The sequence below is a fragment of the Petromyzon marinus genome, chromosome 61 (genome assembly GCF_048934315.1).
Source record: "Petromyzon marinus isolate PM22_M1 ecotype Great Lakes invasive population chromosome 61, UKy_Petmar_22M1.pri1.0, whole genome shotgun sequence".
NCBI lineage: Eukaryota > Metazoa > Chordata > Hyperoartia > Petromyzontiformes > Petromyzontidae > Petromyzon > Petromyzon marinus.
This window is the reverse complement of record NC_133727.1, coordinates 5,751,241-5,771,784: the sequence shown is the minus strand read 5'-3', so window position 1 is coordinate 5,771,784 and position 20,544 is coordinate 5,751,241. Positions and strand designations below refer to the sequence as shown.

Sequence of the window (20,544 nt, the reverse complement as noted above, 5' to 3'; positions counted from 1 at the left end):
AAACGAATTTCTTTAGAACTGCTTTTTAGTGTGTGTTTGGTTTCCATTAGCCTCGGTTGGCTACGTACGGTGCGAAAGAAGTTCAGCATGCATGCGAGTGCATGGGTCTCGTTGCAAGTCTGTGGGTCTCTGCGTGAGCCTATGGGACGCATACATACTCACACATTGGTTATCCAGTTAGCAGACTTGCCCGTGTTAGGGGGAGTTGTGGAATTCCACGGATGGGCCAAGGCCACCAGAAGAAATAAACACCGACCAAAATTCTAATTTCTACGTAATGTTGAACCTCTTTCGCATTCGTACGTAGCCAACCGCGCTAATCGGAGGTGGGGAGGAGGTGGGGGGGGGAAGGACAACAAACTAAATACAAAAAGCAGTTTTAAAGAAGATGACGATTAAAAAGTGCACGGCACCACCGGGCTTCCTAACATCGGGAAGGAAGAGAGCGTTCCAGACGGCCGCAGAAGCGCGTCTGAAAGAGCCGCGCGACGATGCGGTGACCGCCGCCTTTTGCTCGACGGCTGAGCCAAAATCCGTTGCTGCTGCGAGGATGACGACCGGAGTTCATCACACACACACACACACGTCTCTTTTTTATATATATACTTAGAGAGCTGTGCCTCAACTCAAGGCACGCTCTATCGCAGAATTTAAAAGCGGTAGCAAAAAACACAGAGGGACGTAGATGTCGAGGGCGTTATAAAGGGCCGAGGAATGAGTGACCTTTAACAGAGGGCACGTGAGGGTCACGGGGATGGGACGCAGTGGGATTGGTGATCGATGGACGTGAAGACGCTTGGTCATATTCTGAAGAACAATGCAACAGACCCATCGGTAGTCATCACAGAGAGTAATTGTTGTTGTTGGTATTGTTGTTGCTGTTGTTGTCGCGTGTGGCAGACCCGGGATGGCGTCCTCTCTGTTGCTGGCCACGATGTGGTGCAGGAGGATTTAATGGCCACAAACGGGGTGATCCACGCCATCAACTCCGTCTTGCTCCCCTCTGGTGAGAACTATCAGTGTAACGAAACCATGAACTGAACTATAAACTGAACTATAAACTACAGATTGTATTTACTTTACCGGGTAAGCCCCCCCCCCCACTGAGCTATATAAAGCTCAATGGGGGGGCCTTCACCTGCTCGACGAAGTGGCTTATCATCGTCACGTGCAAATTTATATCAGCAGACAGATAACCCTAAACGCGTGACGTTCATTTTAAACGTGGAGGGGGAAAAAAAAAGAAAAAAAGGACGCGGAGAAAATTCCAGGCGACCACGGGGGAGAGAGACATCCAAACTACAAATATACAGCGGCAGAGGTCAGGGTCTGCATCGAACCCGCGACCTCCTGTATACCAGGCGAGGTCGTTAACATCTCCTAGCCACCGTGATGATGATGATGATGAGAGAGAGAGACATCCAAACTCCAAATATACAGCGGCAGGCGTCAGGGTCTGCATCGAACCCGCGACCTCCTGTATACCAGGCGAGGTCGTTAACATCTCCTAGCCACCGTGATGATGATGATGAGAGAGAGAGAGAGACATCGAAACTCCAAATATACAGCGGCAGGCGTCAGGGTCTGCATCGAACCCGCGACCTCCTGCATACCAGGCGAGGTCGTTAACATCTCCTAGCCACCGTGATGATGATGATGAGAGAGAGAGACATCCAAACTCCAAACAAACAGCGGCAGGCGTCAGGGTCTGCATCGAACCCGCGACCTCCTGTATACCAGGCGAGGTCGTTAACATCTCCTAGCCACCGTGATGATGATGATGATGAGAGAGAGAGACATCCAAACTCCAAATATACAGCGGCAGGCGTCAGGGTCTGCATCGAACCCGCGACCTCCTGTATACCAGGCGAGGTCGTTAACATCTCCTAGCCACCGTGATGATGATGATGATGAGAGAGAGAGACATCCAAACTCCAAATATACAGCGGCAGGCGTCAGGGTCTGCATCGAACCCGCGACCTCCTGTATACCAGGCGAGGTCGTTAACATCTCCTAGCCACCGTGATGATGATGATGATGAGAGAGAGAGAGAGACATCCAAACTCCAAACAAACAGCGGCAGGCGTCAGGGTCTGCATCGAACCCGCGACCTCCTGCATAGCGGGCGAGGCATTTAACATTCTGATTGAACGAGAGCTCGTCAGGCAGGTGGGCTCACGGTGAACGCAGGTTTGGGGCCAACCGAACGCTGGTGAGAGTGCACAAGCTGGGGTGGCGGGTCTCCGCGTGGCTCTGCTTGGCAATGCACTGGTTGTGGAACGCATCCCACCACACAACGCAACGGGTGGCCAAACCTATGAGTTGGGTGGGGGGGGGAGAGGGCCTTGACGATCACCACGAGATATATTTTCAACAAGAGTGTTAAAGCACAACGAGAGAAATATTTAAAGCGAGGTTTAAATTAATTTCGTTCTGAAAATGAATTCATTTACGATCGACGTTCTATTTTAATTTAATTACAGCGATAACTCTACGCTGATAATGTAGTTACTACGCGACTGGAAATGTAGTTACTATGCCACTGATAATGTAGTCACTACACCACTGATAATGTAGTTACTACACCACTGAAAATGTAGTTACTACACCACTGATAATGTAGTTACTACGTCACTGATAATGTAGTTACTACACCACTGATAATGTAGTTACTACACCACTGATAATGTAGTTACTACACCACTGATAATGTAGTTACTACACCACTGATAATGTAGTTACTACACCACTGATAATGTAGTTACTACACCACTGATAATGTAGTTACTACGCCACTGAAAATGTAGTTACTACACCACTGATAATGAAGTTACGACACCACTGATAATGTAGTTACTACGTCACTGATGATGTAGTCACTACACCACTGATAATGTAGTTACGACACCACTGATAATGTAGTTACTACGCCACTGATAATGTAGTCATTACACCACTGACAATGTAGTTACTACGCCACTGATAATGTAGTGACTACACCACTGATAATGTAGTCACTACAACACTGATAATGTAGTTACTACACCACTGATAATGTAGTTACGACACCACTGATAATGTAGTTACTACGTCTCTGATGATGTAGTCACTACACCACTGATAATGTAGTTACTACACCACTGATAATATAGTTACTACACCACTGATAATGTAGTCACTACACCACTGATAATGTAGTTACTACGCCACTGATAATGTAGTTACTACGCCACTGATAATGTAGTCACTACGCCACTGATAATGTAGTCACTACACCACTGATAATGTAGTTACTACACCACTGATAATGTAGTTACTACACCACTGATAATGTAGTCACTACACCACTGATAATGTAGTTACTACGCCACTGATAATGTAGTTACTACGCCACTGATAATGTAGTTACTACACCACTGATAATGTAGTTACTACACCACTGATAATGTAGTCACTACGCCACTGATAATGTAGTTACTACACCACTGATAATGTAGTTACTACACCACTGATAATGTAGTTACTACACCACTGATAATGTAGTTACTACACCACTGATAATGTAGTTACTACGTCACTGATGATGTAGTCACTACGTCACTGATAGTGAGTGGAGGAGCCTTCAGGCTGCAACGTTTTCACCACCCGGTGTGAGAGAAGAAGGGCTTTTGCTGATCTGAAATAGAAACTTCACGTCTATGGGGGGTCAATATATAGAGGGGTGGGTAGGGGATAGGGGAGGGTAGGGGGTCAGGATAGAGGGGTGGGTAGGGGATAGGGGAGGGTAGGGGGTCAGGATACAGGGGTGGGTAGGGGATAGGGGAGGGTAGGGGTCAATGTAGAGGGGTGGGTAGGGGATAGGGGAAGGTAGGGGGTCAGGATAGAGGGGTGGGTAGGGGATAGGGGAGGGTAGGGGTCAATATAGAGGGTGTGTAGGGGATAGATGAGGGTAGAGGACAATCTAGAGGGGTGTGGAGGGGATAGGGGAGGGTAGGGGTCTAGATAGAGGGGTGTGTAGGGGATAGGGGAGGGTAGGGGATAGGGGAGGGTAGGGGATAGGGGAGGGTAGATGATAGGGGAGGGTAGGGGATAGGGGAGGGTGTGTAGGGGATAGGGGTGTGTAGGGGATAGGAGAGGGTAGGGGTCAAGATGGAGGGTGGGTAGGGGATAGGGGAGGGTGTGTAGGGGATAGGGGAGGGTAGGAGGATAATCAATGGAGGGGGAGGGAAGGGGAAGAAGTGAAGCTGTAAGAGACGAACGGGAGTGACTTGAAGCACTTTTAAGTTAAATAAAAAAAACTCACCTTTTTCAACTTGCTTTTGCGTAATAATGCAATTATCTTTTGCATGGACATTGCTTTTATCCTTCTTGTAATTTTAGTCTTTTAACAATGTTTTTTTCGTTTCACCTGGACGGCACTTCGAATGGCATCCTTTGCACGAAATAGTGCTAGAGAATCTTCTTTGGTTGAATGAGAAAAAAATAATAAATTGATAAAATAAAATAACGCAATAAAATTCTCACGACGTTTCGGCCACAACACAAGCGGCCTTCATCAGGTGAAGGGACGAGACTGTCTGGAGGACAGCGCTGGAGCGGCCAGATACCGGTTGGACTGTCCTCCAGACAATTCTCGTCCCTTCACCTGATGAAGGCCGCTTGTGTTGTGGCCGAAACGTCGTGAGAATTTTATTGTGTTATTTTATTTTATCAATTTATTATTTTATTCTCATTCTACGTGGTGGTGACTTTACCGAAAGAACCAAAGAAGATGAATCCTTGCAGTCACGAAAGCTTTAAATCGAAATTTAGTGCTAGAGAAATAAAGTCTTGATTCATTGATTGAAGTAGTGTGGGGGGGGGGGGGTGGAGGGACCGCCTCACGGTTCGCTCGCACTCGTGAAGTTTATATTTTTCGGGGGGGGGGGTTGGGGGGGGTGTTCCTCTTTCTCTCTCTCAACAGAATCCGATTCGGTGACGATCAAGCTCGTGCAAGGCAAGCAGCTGGTGACGCGCACCCTGAAAAAGGGTTCCAAGTTTTCAGTCGCCAGCACGGGGTAGACATGGGACCCCCCCGTCAGCCAGCCTGCCAGCCTGCCTGCCTGCCTGCCGGCTGGCCGGCCACCCTGCCACCCTGCCACCCTGCCACCCTGCCACCCTGCCACCCGCACGATGCGAAACGATCACTTCACCCCATCAGAATCGGCCCCGAACGCGGCTCTTCGCCAGGGGCAAAAAACGCGGCATTCAGATGGGCAGGGGCTGGCAGATGCCACGCTCCGACCGCTTTATGGGAAATGCGTTGACATCGCGGTGCTAACGTGGACACGTTGTTGCAGTGGCAGTCACGAGGACAAACTTGGTACGGTGTTCTCGTTGTCACGAGTGTCCAGTTCCCCCGTGCTTGCCCCGCACCTCCGATTTGCACGGGTGGCGACGTGCGGTGCGAAAGAAGTTCAGCAAGCGTAAATACGCGCAAGCCGCTCGCACGCCCACTCTCTGATTCACCCACTCACACACCCACTCTCTGATTCACCCACTCGCTACACTGACTCTCTGATTCACCCACTCACACACCCACTCTTTGATTCACCCACTCGCTACACCGACTCTCTGATTCACCCACTCGCTACACCGACTCTCTGATTCACCCACTCACACACCCACTCTCTCATTCACCCACTCGCTACACCGACTCTCTGATTCACCCACTCACACACCCACTCTCTGATTCACCCACTCACACACCCACTCTCTGATTCACCCACTCACACACCCACTCTCTCATTCGCCCACTCACACACCCACTCTCTCATTCACCCACTCACACACCGACTCTCTGATTCACCCACTCACGCACCTACTCTCTGATTCACCCACTCACACACCGACTTTCTGATTCACCCACTCACACACCCACTCTCTGATTCACCCACTCACACACCCACTCTCTCATTCACCCACTCACACACCCACTCTCTGATTCACCCACTCACACACCCACTCTCTCATTCACCCACTCACACACCCACTCTCTGATTCACCCACTCGCTACACCGACTCTCTGATTCACCCACTCACACACCCACTCTCTGATTCACCCACTCACACACACACTCTCTCATTCACCCACTCACACACCGACTCTCTCATTCACCCACTCACACGCTGACTCTCTCATTCACCCACTCACACACCCACTCTCTCATTCACCCACTCGCTACACCGACTCTCTCATTCACCCACTCACCCTCTGATGCACAGCACCTCTGATTAGCACGGTTGGCTGCGTACGGTGCTAAAGAAGTTCAACGTACATCCAGTTTGAATGTATTCCTTTCATGTAACAAATTAAACGTTACAATAAAACCTTCCCCTCCAGCCCCGCGTGCCTGATCACTGAACCAGGAAGGCCCTCTGGGTTACGGCGCTGTCCGTTGCAACAACGAGTGAACCGCCCCTGTGACATGTCACTACCAGTGCGATATGGTACTGCCCAGATCGAAAAGTGTACTCACGTTATAATAGGGTTTTTCCCCTTTTTTCTGGCCACAAAACTGAAACCTTTTTACGAAGATTCATGTTTGCATTAACCACAATACCTGCATTCAAAATGCAAACAAAAACATACTATGATAGTATATGCATTGTCCTTGAAACTGATTGGTCCACACCAAGGGACGGCTTTCTTTTGAGCCTCGACCCAATTGGTGCTCGACCAGATGACGCCAAAAGGCGTCACACAGCTCAAAGACAATGCCGCTATCAAAGTAATGAGGGCTCGGGGTGAGCATCTACATCATTAGACCTCCTTTGCCAGTACCAAAATGTAATAATAGGGTTTTTCCCCTTTTTTCTGGCAACAAAACTGAAACCTTTTAACAAGGATTCATGTTACTGCATCAACCACAATACCTGCAGTCAAAATGCAAACAACAAAAAAAACACACTATGATTAATATATGCATTGTCCTTGAAACTGATTGGTCCACAACAAAAAAGGGGAAAAACCCTATTATTACATTTTGGTACTGGCAAAGAAGGTCTAATGGTGTACTCACGTCTTTTCACGGAAGGCGCCAATCAGTCGTGAATCTGATTCTGACCAGATTGCTATTTATTTTCTATCATGCCGATCGCTCCAGTTAAAACGAATATTCGGATCCGAAACAAGCTTGTCGCATAATATAAGATGTTTTCTTTTAAATTTCGATTTAAAGCTTTCGTGACTGCAAGGATTCATCTTCGTTGGTTCTTTCGGTAAAGTCACCACGTAGAATGAGAATAAAATAATACATTGATAAAATAAAATAACACAATAATATTCTCACGACGTTTCGGCCACAACCCAAGCGGCCTTCATCAGGTGAAGGGGACGAGACTGTCTGGAGGACAGCGCTGTGGCCGAAACGTCGTGAGAATATTATTGTGTTATTTTATTTTATCAACTTATTATTTTATTCTCATTCTACGTGGTGACTTTACCGAAAGAACCAAAGAAGAGGATGTTTTTCTTATTCTTAGTTTTTTTTCGGTAAAGTCACGTTGAAGGGAAACAACAAAATAATAAAATATATATAAAACAATAAAAAATTCTCACGACGTTTCGACCATAACTCAAACGGTCGTCTTCAGGTGTGTTGGTCTGCATACATTTTCTTAATTGATTGTTCACGCTTACAGTGGCTTTCAGACAGCATACATTATAAAATTTCGTCTCCCCCCTCCTCTTTTCAGAATATAGATGGACTAGTCCTAAATAAACTGCCAAATTGCTGCGCGTGGCGCTAACGTTTTTTATAAATAAATAAATGCGCCGTTTAAAAATAAATTTATGCAGACCAACACACCTGAAGACGACCGTTTGAGTTATGGTCGAAACGTCGTGAGAATTTTTTTTATTGTTTTATATATATTTTATTATTTTGTTGTTTCCCTTCAACGTGACTTTACCGAAAAAAAACTAAGAATATGAATTACTGCAGTCACGAAAGCTTTAAATCAAGATGTTTTTCTTGTTCATTTTTTTTGGTTGTTGCGGTTGCACCCGATTCAAGAGCCGAATGGCTCACGGGGCCAGACCAAAATAAATGGAAACTATCAACTAAGCAACGCGGCACACAAGTTTTTGCGTCGCTAAGGAAAGCAAACAGCGAAGGAATGTTAAGTTTAAGACCGAGGCTTTTGCGGCCGATGTCATCCATAATTCAGGTGTTTTGGTGTTAGATCGCGTAAGTATATGAATGTTGTGTCGTTCAACCCGCCACCACCCGACACGGCCAACTAGTAAGGGTTGTCACGTAAACACAACGTGGCCAATTCGTCACGGGCAGAGCGCACCGGTGTGTTGGGGAGCTAAGCCAACGACATTTACAATCTAATTACCAGCGAAACATATTCTTGGTTCGTTCGGTAAAGTCACGTAGAAGGGAAACAATACAATAATAAAAAAACGCCACTTTTTCAAATTTTCTTGCTGTGGTTTTCACACCTGATGATGATGATTGCTTGTGTTGCAGTCGAAACGTCGTGAGAATTTTATTGTTTTATGTTTTTATTATTTTATTGCTTCCCTTCTAACGTGGTGACTTTACCGAAAGAACCAAGAATATGAATCCCCGCAGTCACGAAAGCTTTAAATCAAAACATGATTACCATTAAGTCCTCCATGTGGCATTGCTATCTTGACATCACCCATACAACCACCATGAAGTCTCCCATACACCAAAGGCACTGTGACGTCCCCCATGCAAATAAAAAAATAACCGTTTGTTTCTTGATAAAGGAGTGTTAAAATAGTCTGAATCAGCCAGCACGCCGGTCTTGTTTAAGGCGTCTCTTGCTTAAATCGAAACGTCGAGGATTCTGCTCCAAAGTAGAGATATTATTCACCAGCAAAAACAAAATTACACTCGATTCTCTCGCTATTAATGGCTTGGGCTACGGCGTGTCGATACGTTCGGCGAACGTGTTATTACACATTTGTTATTACACATCTGCTGAGTGGTTTGGGGGGGTTGCAGAGAAAAAAAACGGACACAGCTCAACTTATACGCAACGATCGAACGAGGCCCGAAGAAACCCGTGACGAGTCGTGGGTCACATTGGGTTGCGAAAGCCTTCGTGTTAAACTGAATAAACGTCGTGGCGTCATATATAGTAAGGTGCTTTTGAAAAACAAATTTTAACACTTATATGGGACCTTTGTTTTTAATGGAAAAAGAATGGATAATATTACGCGGTAACACGATAACAAATGTAATGTTAATTGCTTCAAAAAATTTTGATTCAAAGCTCTCGTGACTGCAGGGATTCATATTCTTGGTTCTTTCGGTAAAGTCACCGCGTAGAAGGGAAACAATAAAATAATAAAAATATAAAACAATACAATTCTCACGACGTTTCGACTGCAACACAAGCAATCATCATCAGGTGTGAAAACCACAGCAAGAAAATGTTATTGCTGTGGTTACCGAAAGAACCAAGAATATAGCTTCAAAAAATTCTAGATTTGAAGCTTTCGTGACTGCAAGGATCCATACTCTTTGGTTCTATTCGGTGAAGTCACATAAAAGTATTAAAAATATATATAATAAAATATATATAATATTATTTTTTTGTTGTTTTATACTTTTACGTGACTTTACCGAAAAGCTTTAAAAAAGTCAAAAAGTCTCCCCACGTGTTCGCCATCCTTGTCAAGACGTGGCCTGGAATCTTCTCCGTGGCGTTGTTGCAAATTCTCAGAAGTGTTATAACATTTTGTTGAAGCACCCTGTATGTCGCCAGGCCATACAATTCCTTGGAAAACATTTTGTAAAGCAATATATCATTATTATTAGAACGCGACAGCCTCACCGAGATCTCAAGGCTATATTTGCTGCCAAAAGTTTCACAGATGTTGCTATGCGTGTACTCCCAATTGAGTCGTTTGGTGGGTTAATGTCTTAGCTTTGGGATGTGTTGGCCAATTCCAGTTGGATTGCGTCTTTGTTTGGCTATGGGAGGAAACCGGAGATCCAGGAGGACACGCATGCAGAGCAGGGAGAGAGAGAATTAAAACTCCACTCACCCACTCACTGCAGAGCAGGAGGAGGACATACAAACCCCACGCAGGGAGAACCCGGACAAAAATCCACGTGACCACGGGGGAGAGAGAACTCCGCAAACTCCAAATACATCCATGACAGAGGTTTTTTTTTTTTTACATCGCGTAAATATATAAATGTGTCGTTAAACCCGCCACCACTCCAGACACAGCCAATTAGTAAAGGTTTGTCACTTAAACATAACATGCCACTTCGTCAATGTGTTGGAGAGCAAAGCCACAACATTTGTGGCGATGCTCGAACCCACGGCCTCCAGCATAGCGGGCGAGGCATTTAACATTCTGATTGAACGAGAGCTCGTCAGGCAGGTGGGCTCACGGTGAACGCAAGGTTGGGCCAGCCGCGCGCGTAGGAGGGTGCATACGTTGGGGGGGGCTCCGCGTGGCTCTGCTTGTCCGTTGATCGGAATGGCAATGCACCCCACTGTACACTAGCGAAGTGGCAGCGGAGCGGGAGACACGGGTTCTTGAGGAGGTGCCTTCAGGTTCACAGGTTTCGCCCATCGCTTCTCTCAAGTCGTCTCGACCTAGCCTTGACACAACCCCTGAGCGCGTTACACCGACGGCGCCGACCGAGACAGCCAACAACTCTCCGGCCGCGCAATATCTTCGAGAAGACGGCGGCGAAGAAGGCGGCGAAGACGACGGGACGAGTTCACTTCCCAGCACCGGCAGCCACGAGCTCCCCGCTCTCCACTGCTTTTATGCTCCCCGGCGCGGCCTGGCTCCGCCCTGGCCGCACCTCCCTTCTCGAACCCACTAGCGGGTTCCAGGGGCTTCCAGATGGGGGTCTTCCATGACCCTTGACCCCAGCTCCTCCGCCCTGCCGACACACACACCGCGTAAGTGCTCACCGGCGTGTGTGCTGCTCGTCCACCGCAGTTGCCATTCGCTGGACAACAAACGGTGCTATTACACTACCGTTGTAATGACCGAAATAATTACCCCAAGCCATATGCAGCCTAACGGCTATTTACAAATAAACAAACGGTCTCTGATTGGAAGAAAGAGGCCTCCACGGTGATTGGTCGGGAGGCAGACGTTTAAAGGGATTTGGAGGATAAGAGGTTTAACGGGAAAGCAGAAAGGATCCGTTCAATGGAAAGGACAGGGATCGGCTCGAGGTAAAAAACAAGGAGAAGTATTAGAGTAGGTTTTACCCTTTCTGGCAATAAAACAGGTGTGTTAAGACGTTAAAACACCAAACTGAAACCTTGAGCAAGGAATCGTGTCCGCATATTAACCGCATGCACTTGTGGTGAACATGCAACAAAAAAACCTGCTGTGATAGTATGTGATGCATTGTACTCAGATTGTAAATGTTGTGGCTTGGCTCTCCAACACACCGGTGTGCTGTACTAGTGACGAATTGGCAACGTTCTGTTTACGTGACACCCCTTACAAGTTGGCCGTGTCGGGTGGTGGCGGTTTTAACGACACATATTTACGCAATCAAACCCCAAAAAAACCTATATTATTGATAATGCATTGTCTTTGAAACTGATTGGTCCACACCAGAGGCAGCCCTTCTTGAGAGCCTAGTCTCAAACAGTGCGAGACCAGCGGAGTAGGGACGCTCGGAGGAAGATACAAGCAGGAAGACAAGAACGAAGGCTAGGGTCATCGTGGAAGTCTATAGTAGGGTTCCATATCATAACCCGTCTCTCTCCGCACAACGCAACGGGACCCCTCCCCCACCCCTACTGCTTACTCCCTGCCCCCAGCATGCCCCCCCAACTACAACCAACCCCATCAAAGACAACAGCAGCAACCACTGCCGTGGTGACTTCACCATGGCGCGCGCAAGTGTGCCAGGCTAGGTGCACTTCGAGGCTGCCGCGTGGACCGTCGAAGTCCCGTTGGTAGCAGGTCATGGAACAGACCCCGGGGTGTCCGTGGGTTGACTGACCGAGATGGCTAGCAGATGTATCACCGGTGCTACCCCACTGTGCCAACTCGCTGCGTTTTAGCCGCCCGGCGCTCCGATCGTTGTTGTGAGCGTCGCTTTCTGCCCTCTGTTGTTGCTGGAGGGCGACTCAGGAGCCTCCTCGACAGAGGCTGATCTTAAAACTGCTGGTACCAGTCATCGGCAAGCCAATCAACCCCACCAGAACCCCTCTCACTCCCCATCTCACAACCCCTAACCCTATCACCACCCTTACCGCTATTACTACCTCAACTCCTATCACTACCCCTACCACTATCACTACCCCAGTCCCTATCACTACCCCAACTCCTATAACTACCCCAACTCCTATCACTACCCCAACCCCTATCACTACCCCAACTCCTATCACTACCCCAAACACTATCACTACCCCAACCTCTATCACTACCCCAACTCCTATCACTACCCCTACCACTATCACTACCCCAACCCCTATCACTACCCAACTCCTATCACTACCCCTACCCCTATCACTACCCCTATTACTACCCCAACTCCTATCACTACCCCAACTCCTATCACTACCCCTATCACTACCCCTATCACTACCCCAACTCCTATCACTACCCCAACTCCTATCACTACCCCAACCACTATCACTACCCCTATCACTACCCCAGTCCCTATCACTACCCCAACCCCTATCACTACCCCAACTCCTATCACTACCCCAACTCCTATCATTACCCCAACCCCTATAACTACCCAAACCCCTATCACTACTCCTATCACTACCCCAACCACTATCACTACCCCAGCCCCTATCACTACCCCTACCCCTATCACTACCCCAACCCCTATCACTACCCCAACTCCTATCACTACCCCTACCCCTATCACTACCCCTACCACTATCGCTACCCCAACCACTATCACTACCCCTATCACTACCCCAACCACTATCACTACCCCAGCCCCTATCACTACCCCAACCCCTATCACTACCCCAACTCCTATCACTACCCCAACCCCTATCACTACCCCAACTCCTATCACTACCCCAACTCCTATCACTACCCCAACTCCTATCACTACCCCAACCCCTATCACCACCCTATCACCACCCCTATCACCACCCCTACACCTCCTTAACCACCCCCGCCTGTTCTCCTGCCACCATAACTACACCACCACCACGTTCAAAAACAACCCCACTATTTATCCTAACCACGATCCGTCTTGAGTACAATTTTACAATCGCTTCAAAGCGCCCTGGGACAAGGCGCTAGACACATCGGTGCGTCAGGCAGTGCATCTGAAGACGGAGGAGGCTCCGTGTCAATTGCATTCGTCGTTCTCAGACGACGTTCGCTCACGCTGCGAGGTGGCGACGCTTCGAATCAATCGGAGCGGCCACAGCAGGTTGGCTATCCATCAGGCAGGGGCCGGATTAGGCTTCTCGTAGGCCCCGTAGGCACGTCTGTTTCGCAGTACTTCAGTGACAACTGTCGGTAGTTGGTACCGCCGCCGCTGCTGCGCCACGTCCCCGCTACCTCCGCTGTCGCTCCACGTGTTTCTCACGCGGTACTTCGTTCAGCCGCTGGACAGACGACGTCACTGATGACGCGTTCGTTGATTAGTCTGTGCCCTCATTCGACGGGGGGAGGGGGGGGGAGGCTGTGCGTGCCGCAAAAATCTCGAAAAGTTAATCTCCCGTGTTAATTTATCTCTGACTTATGAAGAAAAATCCGATTGAAATGACTCTGCATCTTTGTGCATACACTGTGCACTCTCCTTGCTATGTATAAATATATTTATTCGAGGTAAAAAAAAGACATGGTCCAATGTTTTTCCATAGGCTTTTTTTAAGTTTGTGTAAGCACTAGGCACAGTGCCTTCTGCGGCCTATTGGATAATACGGCCCCGATGAGTGGGTGAGTGAGTGGGTGAGTGAGTGCGTGATTGGGTGAGTGGATTAATGAGTGGGTGGGTGAGTGAGTGGGTGAGTGAGTGAGTGGGTGAGTGAGTGAGTGAGTGGGTGAGTGAGTGGGTGAGTGCGTGTTTGGGTGAGTGGATTAATGAGTGGGTGGGTGAGTGAGTGGGTGAGTGAATGCGTGGTTTGGTGAGTGGATTAATGAGTGGGTGGGTGAGTGAGTGGGTGAGTGAGTGCGTGGTTGGGTGAGTGGATTAATGAGTGAGTGGGTGAGTGAGTGGGTGAGTGAGTGAGTGGGTGAGTGGGTGAGTGGGTGAGTGAGTGGGTGAGTGAGTGAGTGGGTGGGTGAGTGCGTGGTTGGGTGAGTGGATTAATGAGTGAGTGGGTGAGTGAGTGGGTGAGTGAGTGGGTGAGTGAGTGCGTGGTTGGGTGAGTGGATTAATGAGTGGGTGGGTGAGTGAGTGGGTGAGTGAGTGGGTGGGTGAGTGCGTGGTTGGGTGAGTGGATCAATGAGTGAGTGGGTGAGTGAGTGGGTGAGTTAGTGGGTGAATGAGTGCGTGGTTGGGTGAGTGGATTAATGAGTGGGTGGGTGAGCGAGTGGGTGGGTGAGAGCGTGGTTGGGTGAGTGGATTAATGAGTGGGTGGGTGAGTGAGTGGGTGAGTGAGTGGGTGAGTGAGTGCGTAGTTGGGTGAGTGGATTAATGAGTGGGTGGGTGAGTGAGTGGGTTAGTGAGTGGGTGAGTGAGTGCGTGGTTGGGTGAGTGGATTAATGAGTGGGTGGGTGAGTGAGTGGGTGAGTGAGTGGGTGGGTGAGTGCGTGGTTGGGTGAGTGGATCAATGAGTGAGTGGGTGAGTGAGTGGGTGAGTTAGTGGGTGAATGAGTGCGTGGTTGGGTGAGTGGATTAATGAGTGGGTGGGTGAGTGAGTGGGTGGGTGAGAGCGTCGTTGGGTGAGTGGATTAATGAGTGGGTGGGTGAGTGAGTGGGTGAGTGAGTGGGTGAGTAAGTGCGTGGTTGGGTGAGTGGATTAATGAGTGGGTGGGTGAGTGAGTGGGTTAGTGAGTGGGTGAGTGAGTGCGTGGTTGGGTGAGTGGATTGAGTGAGTCGGTGATTGAGTGAGTGAGTGAGTGGGTGAGTGAGTGGGTGAGTGAGTGGGTGAGTGAGTGCGTGGTTGGGTGAGTGGATTAATGAGTGGGTGGGTGAGTGAGTGGGTGAGTCAATGGGTGGGTGAGTGCGTGGTTGGGTGAGTGGATTAATGAGTGGGTGGGTGAGTGGGTGAGTGAGTGAGTGGGTGAGTGAGTGCGTGGTTGGGTAAGTGGATTGAGTGAGTCGGTGAGTGAATGAGTGAGTGAGTGGATTAATGAGTGGGTGGGTGAGTGAGTGGGTGAGTGAGTGGGTGGGTGAGTGCGTGGTTGGGTGAGTGGATCAATGAGTGAGTGGGTGAGTGAGTGGGTGAGTTAGTGGGTGAATGAGTGCGTGGTTGGGTGAGTGGATTAATGAGTGGGTGGGTGAGTGAGTGGGTGGGTGAGAGCGTCGTTGGGTGAGTGGATTAATGAGTGGGTGGGTGAGTGAGTGGGTGAGTGAGTGGGTGAGTAAGTGCGTGGTTGGGTGAGTGGATTAATGAGTGGGTGGGTGAGTGAGTGGGTTAGTGAGTGGGTGAGTGAGTGCGTGGTTGGGTGAGTGGATTGAGTGAGTCGGTGATTGAGTGAGTGAGTGGGTGAGTGAGTGGGTGAGTGAGTGGGTGAGTGAGTGCGTGGTTGGGTGAGTGGATTAATGAGTGGGTGGGTGAGTGAGTGGGTGAGTCAATGGGTGGGTGAGTGCGTGGTTGGGTGAGTGGATTAATGAGTGGGTGGGTGAGTGGGTGAGTGAGTGAGTGGGTGGGTGAGTGGGTGAGTGAGTGAGTGGGTGAGTGAGTGCGTGGTTGGGTGAGTGGATTAATGAGTGGGTGGGTGAGTGAGTGGGTGAGTGAGTGGGTGAGTGAGTGCGTGGTTGGGTAAGTGGATTGAGTGAGTCGGTGAGTGAATGAGTGAGTGAGTGGGTGAGTGGGTGGGTGAGTGAGTGGGTGAGTGAGTGGGTGGGTGAGTGAGTGAGTGAATGGGTGGGTGGGTGAGTGAGTGAGTGAATGGGTGAGTGAGTGGGTGAGTGAGTGGGTGAGTGAGTGGGTGAGTGGGTGAGTGAGTGCGTGGTTGGGTCAGTGGATTAATGAGTGGGTGGGTGAGTGAGTGAGTGGGTGAGTGAGTGAGTGGGTGAGTGAGTGGGTGGGTGAGTGGGTGAGTGAGTGGGTGAGTGAGTGGGTGGGTGAGTGCGTGGTTGGGTCAATGGATTAATGAGTGGGTGGCTGAGTGAGTAGGCCCTAGGCAAAATTGCTTGACTGTAGCCGATTGGATAATACGGCCCTGCCATCAGGGAGAGCATTCTCAATTACCCCATCATTATTACATCCAGCTGTTCCCCAATCACCTCACTCCCTGGGGAGTCGCCACACCGGCCAAGCAGCCAAGCAATCATCCCGGGTGAGCCCCCCCCCCACGGCCCCCCAACTCACTCCACCAAGCCCCCACACGAATGACCTCCAAGCAGTAAAACCTAAGCATGCGTTTAGAGGTGTGCCTTTCTTAACCTGGGGGTGCACGTATACCCTGGGGGGGGTATACGTATACCCTGGGGGGGGGGGGGTGCACGTATACACTGGGGGGGGGGGTGCACGTATATCCTGGGTGGGGGTGCAGCCCTTTCAGCCGGTGCGAGACAAGGCCAGATTTTTATGGGGTTTTTTTTAGAATGTAAATCGTCGAAACACAAATTAAGCGCGGGGCACGTGAGTTACAAACTTACACTCCTTCAATCAAACCCTAATGTGCGTATTAACATTGTGCATTTTTTTACGATTAAGAACCAAAGGTGGTGCAAGGCTGCTGCCAACGTTAAGGACCACTTGCTCTCGAATAATTTGGCTGCCGTAAATGTCCACGCGGTGACTAGCCAGCGTCGTTGAGTCATCGCTTGTGATAGCCGGCTTGTAGGCCTTACCTGGTGAGATGCGAAAAGAAATTGCGTTTCGTTTTAATTTGTATATTCCTTCTTAAGTGATTTGTTTACTCTCCCTATACTTTGCACTCCTGTCGTGTGTGTGTGTGTTTTTTTTTTTGCACTGTTTGTTGTTGTAACATTCTTCTGAACCGTCTCTGAAAAAAGAGCTTAACAGCTCATCAGATTCCTCCTCCAGTAAAAAAACGAAAAAAACTGCTTCTGATCCTGAGACATTGCGAGGAAAGCCCCTCGCCCCATCTAAGCCCACACAAAGCGACCCAAACCCCCATCAATCTCCACACAAGGCGTGGACCACAGATGCCACTACGCCTCAGGGATGCATATGTAGTGTCCTCCTTCCTCCCGGAGACGAGGTAGTGGCAGGAGGCACCGTCCACCTCTTTATCCCTCTCTCTAGCTCGTTCACGCCACCAACTCCGGCCTCCCCTTTCACGACCGCGCTGCCATACGGTGCGGCCCAGACACGACCCCTTCCGCGTTGCCCCGACGGCGTCGACCGAGTCAGCCAAACCCGCTGCCCGGCCGAGCGGTGATCGGGGGGGTGGAGGTCGGACGGCAACGGGGGCAGGGGCGACCACAGCGACGACGAGACGAGTCCACTCCCAGAACCCGGCAGCCCCGAGCTCCTCGCTCTCCGCTGCTTTTATTCCGCTCGGAGCGCGGCCTGGCTCCGCCGTAGCCGCGACTCCCTTCTCGAACCCACTAGAGCATGGGGTCTCCAACCCCCCGGGCCCCGGAACCGGCACCGGTCCGTGGCCTGTTAGGAACCGGGCCGCACAGCGGGAGGTGAGAGCGGTGATTCCGCGAGTGTCCCGCACGTTGTTTTATTATTGACCAATTCCGTCCGCGCCTCTTTCCCGCACTGCGCACTTGGTCTCAGTCACAGTTTTGGTAAGCCCACAAGCTCTAACCCTAGCCGAACAAACGTCACTGGAGAGCTTCTTTGAAAAGGGGGAAAGACCCAATGATGAACCACCCCCACCCCCCCCGGTCCGTGAAAAAAGTTGTCTTCCACGAAACCTGGTCCCTGGTGCTAAAAAGCTTGTGGACCGCTGCACTAGAGGGTTGCAGGGGACTCCCTATGAGGTCTACCGTCAAATCGCTCTCCGTGGTGCTAACGTTAAAAAAAACGCCACTTTTTTCAAATTTTCTTGCTGTGGTTTTCACACCTGATGATGATTGCTTCTTGCGTTGCAGTCGAAACGTCGTGAGGATTGTATTGTTTTATAATTTTATTATTGTATTGTTTCCCTTCTACGCGGTGACTTTACCGAAAGAGCCAAGAATAATAGAGCACGTTATTATTTTATTTAATTCCTTAAAAGTCACGTAGAAAGAAATTCAATTAAATAATGATATAATAAATAAATTAAAAAAGCCATGATAGCCTTTAAACAAAAAGAAATGCAGGCAGGGGAAACTTTGTTTATCTCACGTTGGTGACTATATTGCACTGACGAGGCCTAGTGAGGTTGAAACTGGTGCACGCGTGTCTCTCTCTGCGTGTCTCGCCGCTGGTGCTGTCAGTCGGTCACAATTGCTCACGTTTAGTTTGACGACGACATGATCAGATGTAATTATTTATACTGCAGGAGGAATTCCCAATGAGCTATTGAGCTGTTTTTTTTTTCCCACAAATGTCCAGTAAGGCCACGGGGTCCGAACGCTACAACGACAAACAGCAACAAAAGCAAAATAACCCTAAAACAAACCAACTAAACCATCCCCATCCTCCATAATAAAGGTTTCTTTTGGGTTAGATCACGTAAATATATAAATGTGTCGTTAAAACCCGCCACCACCCGACACAGCCAACTAGTAAGGGTTGTCATGTAAACAGAACGTGGCCAATTCGTCACTGGCACAGCACTAGTGTATAGTGTAGTGTATAGTGGAGTGTATAGTAGTCTATAGTGTAGTGTATAGTAGTGTATAGTGTAGTGTATAGTGTAGTGTATAGTAGTGTATAGTGTAGTGTATAGTAGTGTATAGTGTAGTGTATAGTAGTGTATAGTGTAGTGTATAGTGTAGTGTGTATTGTATAGTGGAGTGTATAGTATAGTGTATAGTGTAGTGTACAGTAGTTTATAGTCAAGTGTATAGTGTAGTGTGTAGTGTAGTAGTGTATAGTGTAGTGTATAGTAGTGTATAGTGTAGTGTATAGTGTTGTGTATAGTGTAGTGTATAGCAGTGTATAGTGTAGTGTATAGTGTAGTGTATAGTAGTGTATAGTGAAGTGTATAGTGTAGTGTATAGTGTAGTAGTGTATAGTGTAGTGTAGTGTGCATTGTATAGTGAAGTGTATAGTGTAGTGTATAGTGTAGTGTGTATTGTATAGTGTAGTGTATAGTAGTGTATAGTGTAGTGTATAGTGTAGTGTATAGTGTAGTGTATAGTGTAGTGTGTAGTGTATAGTGTAGTGTATAATAGTATATAGTGTATAGTGTAGTGTGTATTGTATAGTGAAGTGTATAGTGTAGTGTATAGTGTAGTATACTAGTACAGCACTACACCGGTGTGTTGGAGAGCCGAGCCACAACATTTACAATCTGAGTAACGTGACGTTTTGTCCAGTAATTACAACCACCTTCACCTGCTTTCCCCATCCTACCAGGCAAAGCCGACTGAGGCATGAAATTATCTCTCAGAAGCAACCTGGCCACGGGTGACATCTCAACGAAGTGGCCCGTCATCGGGAAATGCACGGCAAGTCATTCTGGAATTTGTGTCCCATTGCATCTCAGCCCCGCCCTCTCTGTCTATTTAAGACCTTGACACAGAGATGATGCTTCACTGTGTGCCTGTCTCTCTCCATGTGTCTCTGTGCTAACTCGTTCTGCTTGGATGTCTATATATGTGTATGCGGTCTGTATATTTTTTAAAATTTTAAATTTCACACTTAACTCGCAATTTAGCAATCTTTGAAATAACGTAATCAACCAGACCTTGCGTTAATTTGTTTTGACAGACCGTCTGTGTTGCGTTATATGGTTTCCAAATCTTGCTAAAACCTGCTTGATTTAGCGTGCTCCCACGTTTCTCTCTTTCTCTGTATCCTCTGTTGTATCTGCGTCTGTACATATATCTGCGGTTACGTGTCTCCTCTCTTTCTCGTAAATTTAGCTCTTCTGCACCTGATGACGATTGCTTGTGTTGCAATCGAAACGCCGTACACTATTGTGTAATTTTTTCGTTTCTTATTTCTACGTGACTTTACCGAAAAAAAACAAAAGAATGAATCATTCTGGAACGTCGCGACGGGCAAATTCTTTTGGCCGCACCCAGCAGAAGGCGGGCCCGGGGTGATTTTCTGCACAGGGGTGTCGCCCCATCCCCTGCGCGCCAGAGCGCCACTCGTCAGCGCCAACGAGTTCTTCCGGGAGTCGGCGCCGCCCCGAGTTGCTCACCGGCTGTCTTCACTCCAACGCTGTCCTCTGGACAGCACGGTCCCTTCACCTGACGAAAGGCCACTTGTGCCGTGGCCGAAACGTCGTGATTTTTTGTTGTTTTATTTTTTTTTACCTACGTGGCTTTTACCGAATGGACGCGAAGAGTATGCTCGCCC

At 48.6% G+C, this 20,544-nt stretch overlaps 1 protein-coding gene across 1 annotated transcript in view; it reads left to right on the top strand.

Annotated features, from left to right (window-relative positions):
• LOC116955748 (transforming growth factor-beta-induced protein ig-h3-like) overlaps nt 1-6,381 on the top strand; it is a 56,548-nt gene extending 50,167 nt beyond the window's left edge. The window contains exons 14-15 of the mRNA XM_032977030.2: nt 901-1,006; nt 4,964-6,381. Of these exons, the coding sequence (XP_032832921.2) occupies nt 901-1,006; nt 4,964-5,061 (204 nt within the window). The 3' untranslated portion in view covers nt 5,062-6,381. The remainder of the gene's footprint in view (nt 1-900; nt 1,007-4,963) is intronic.
• The last annotated feature ends 14,163 nt before the right edge of the window (nt 6,382-20,544 follow it).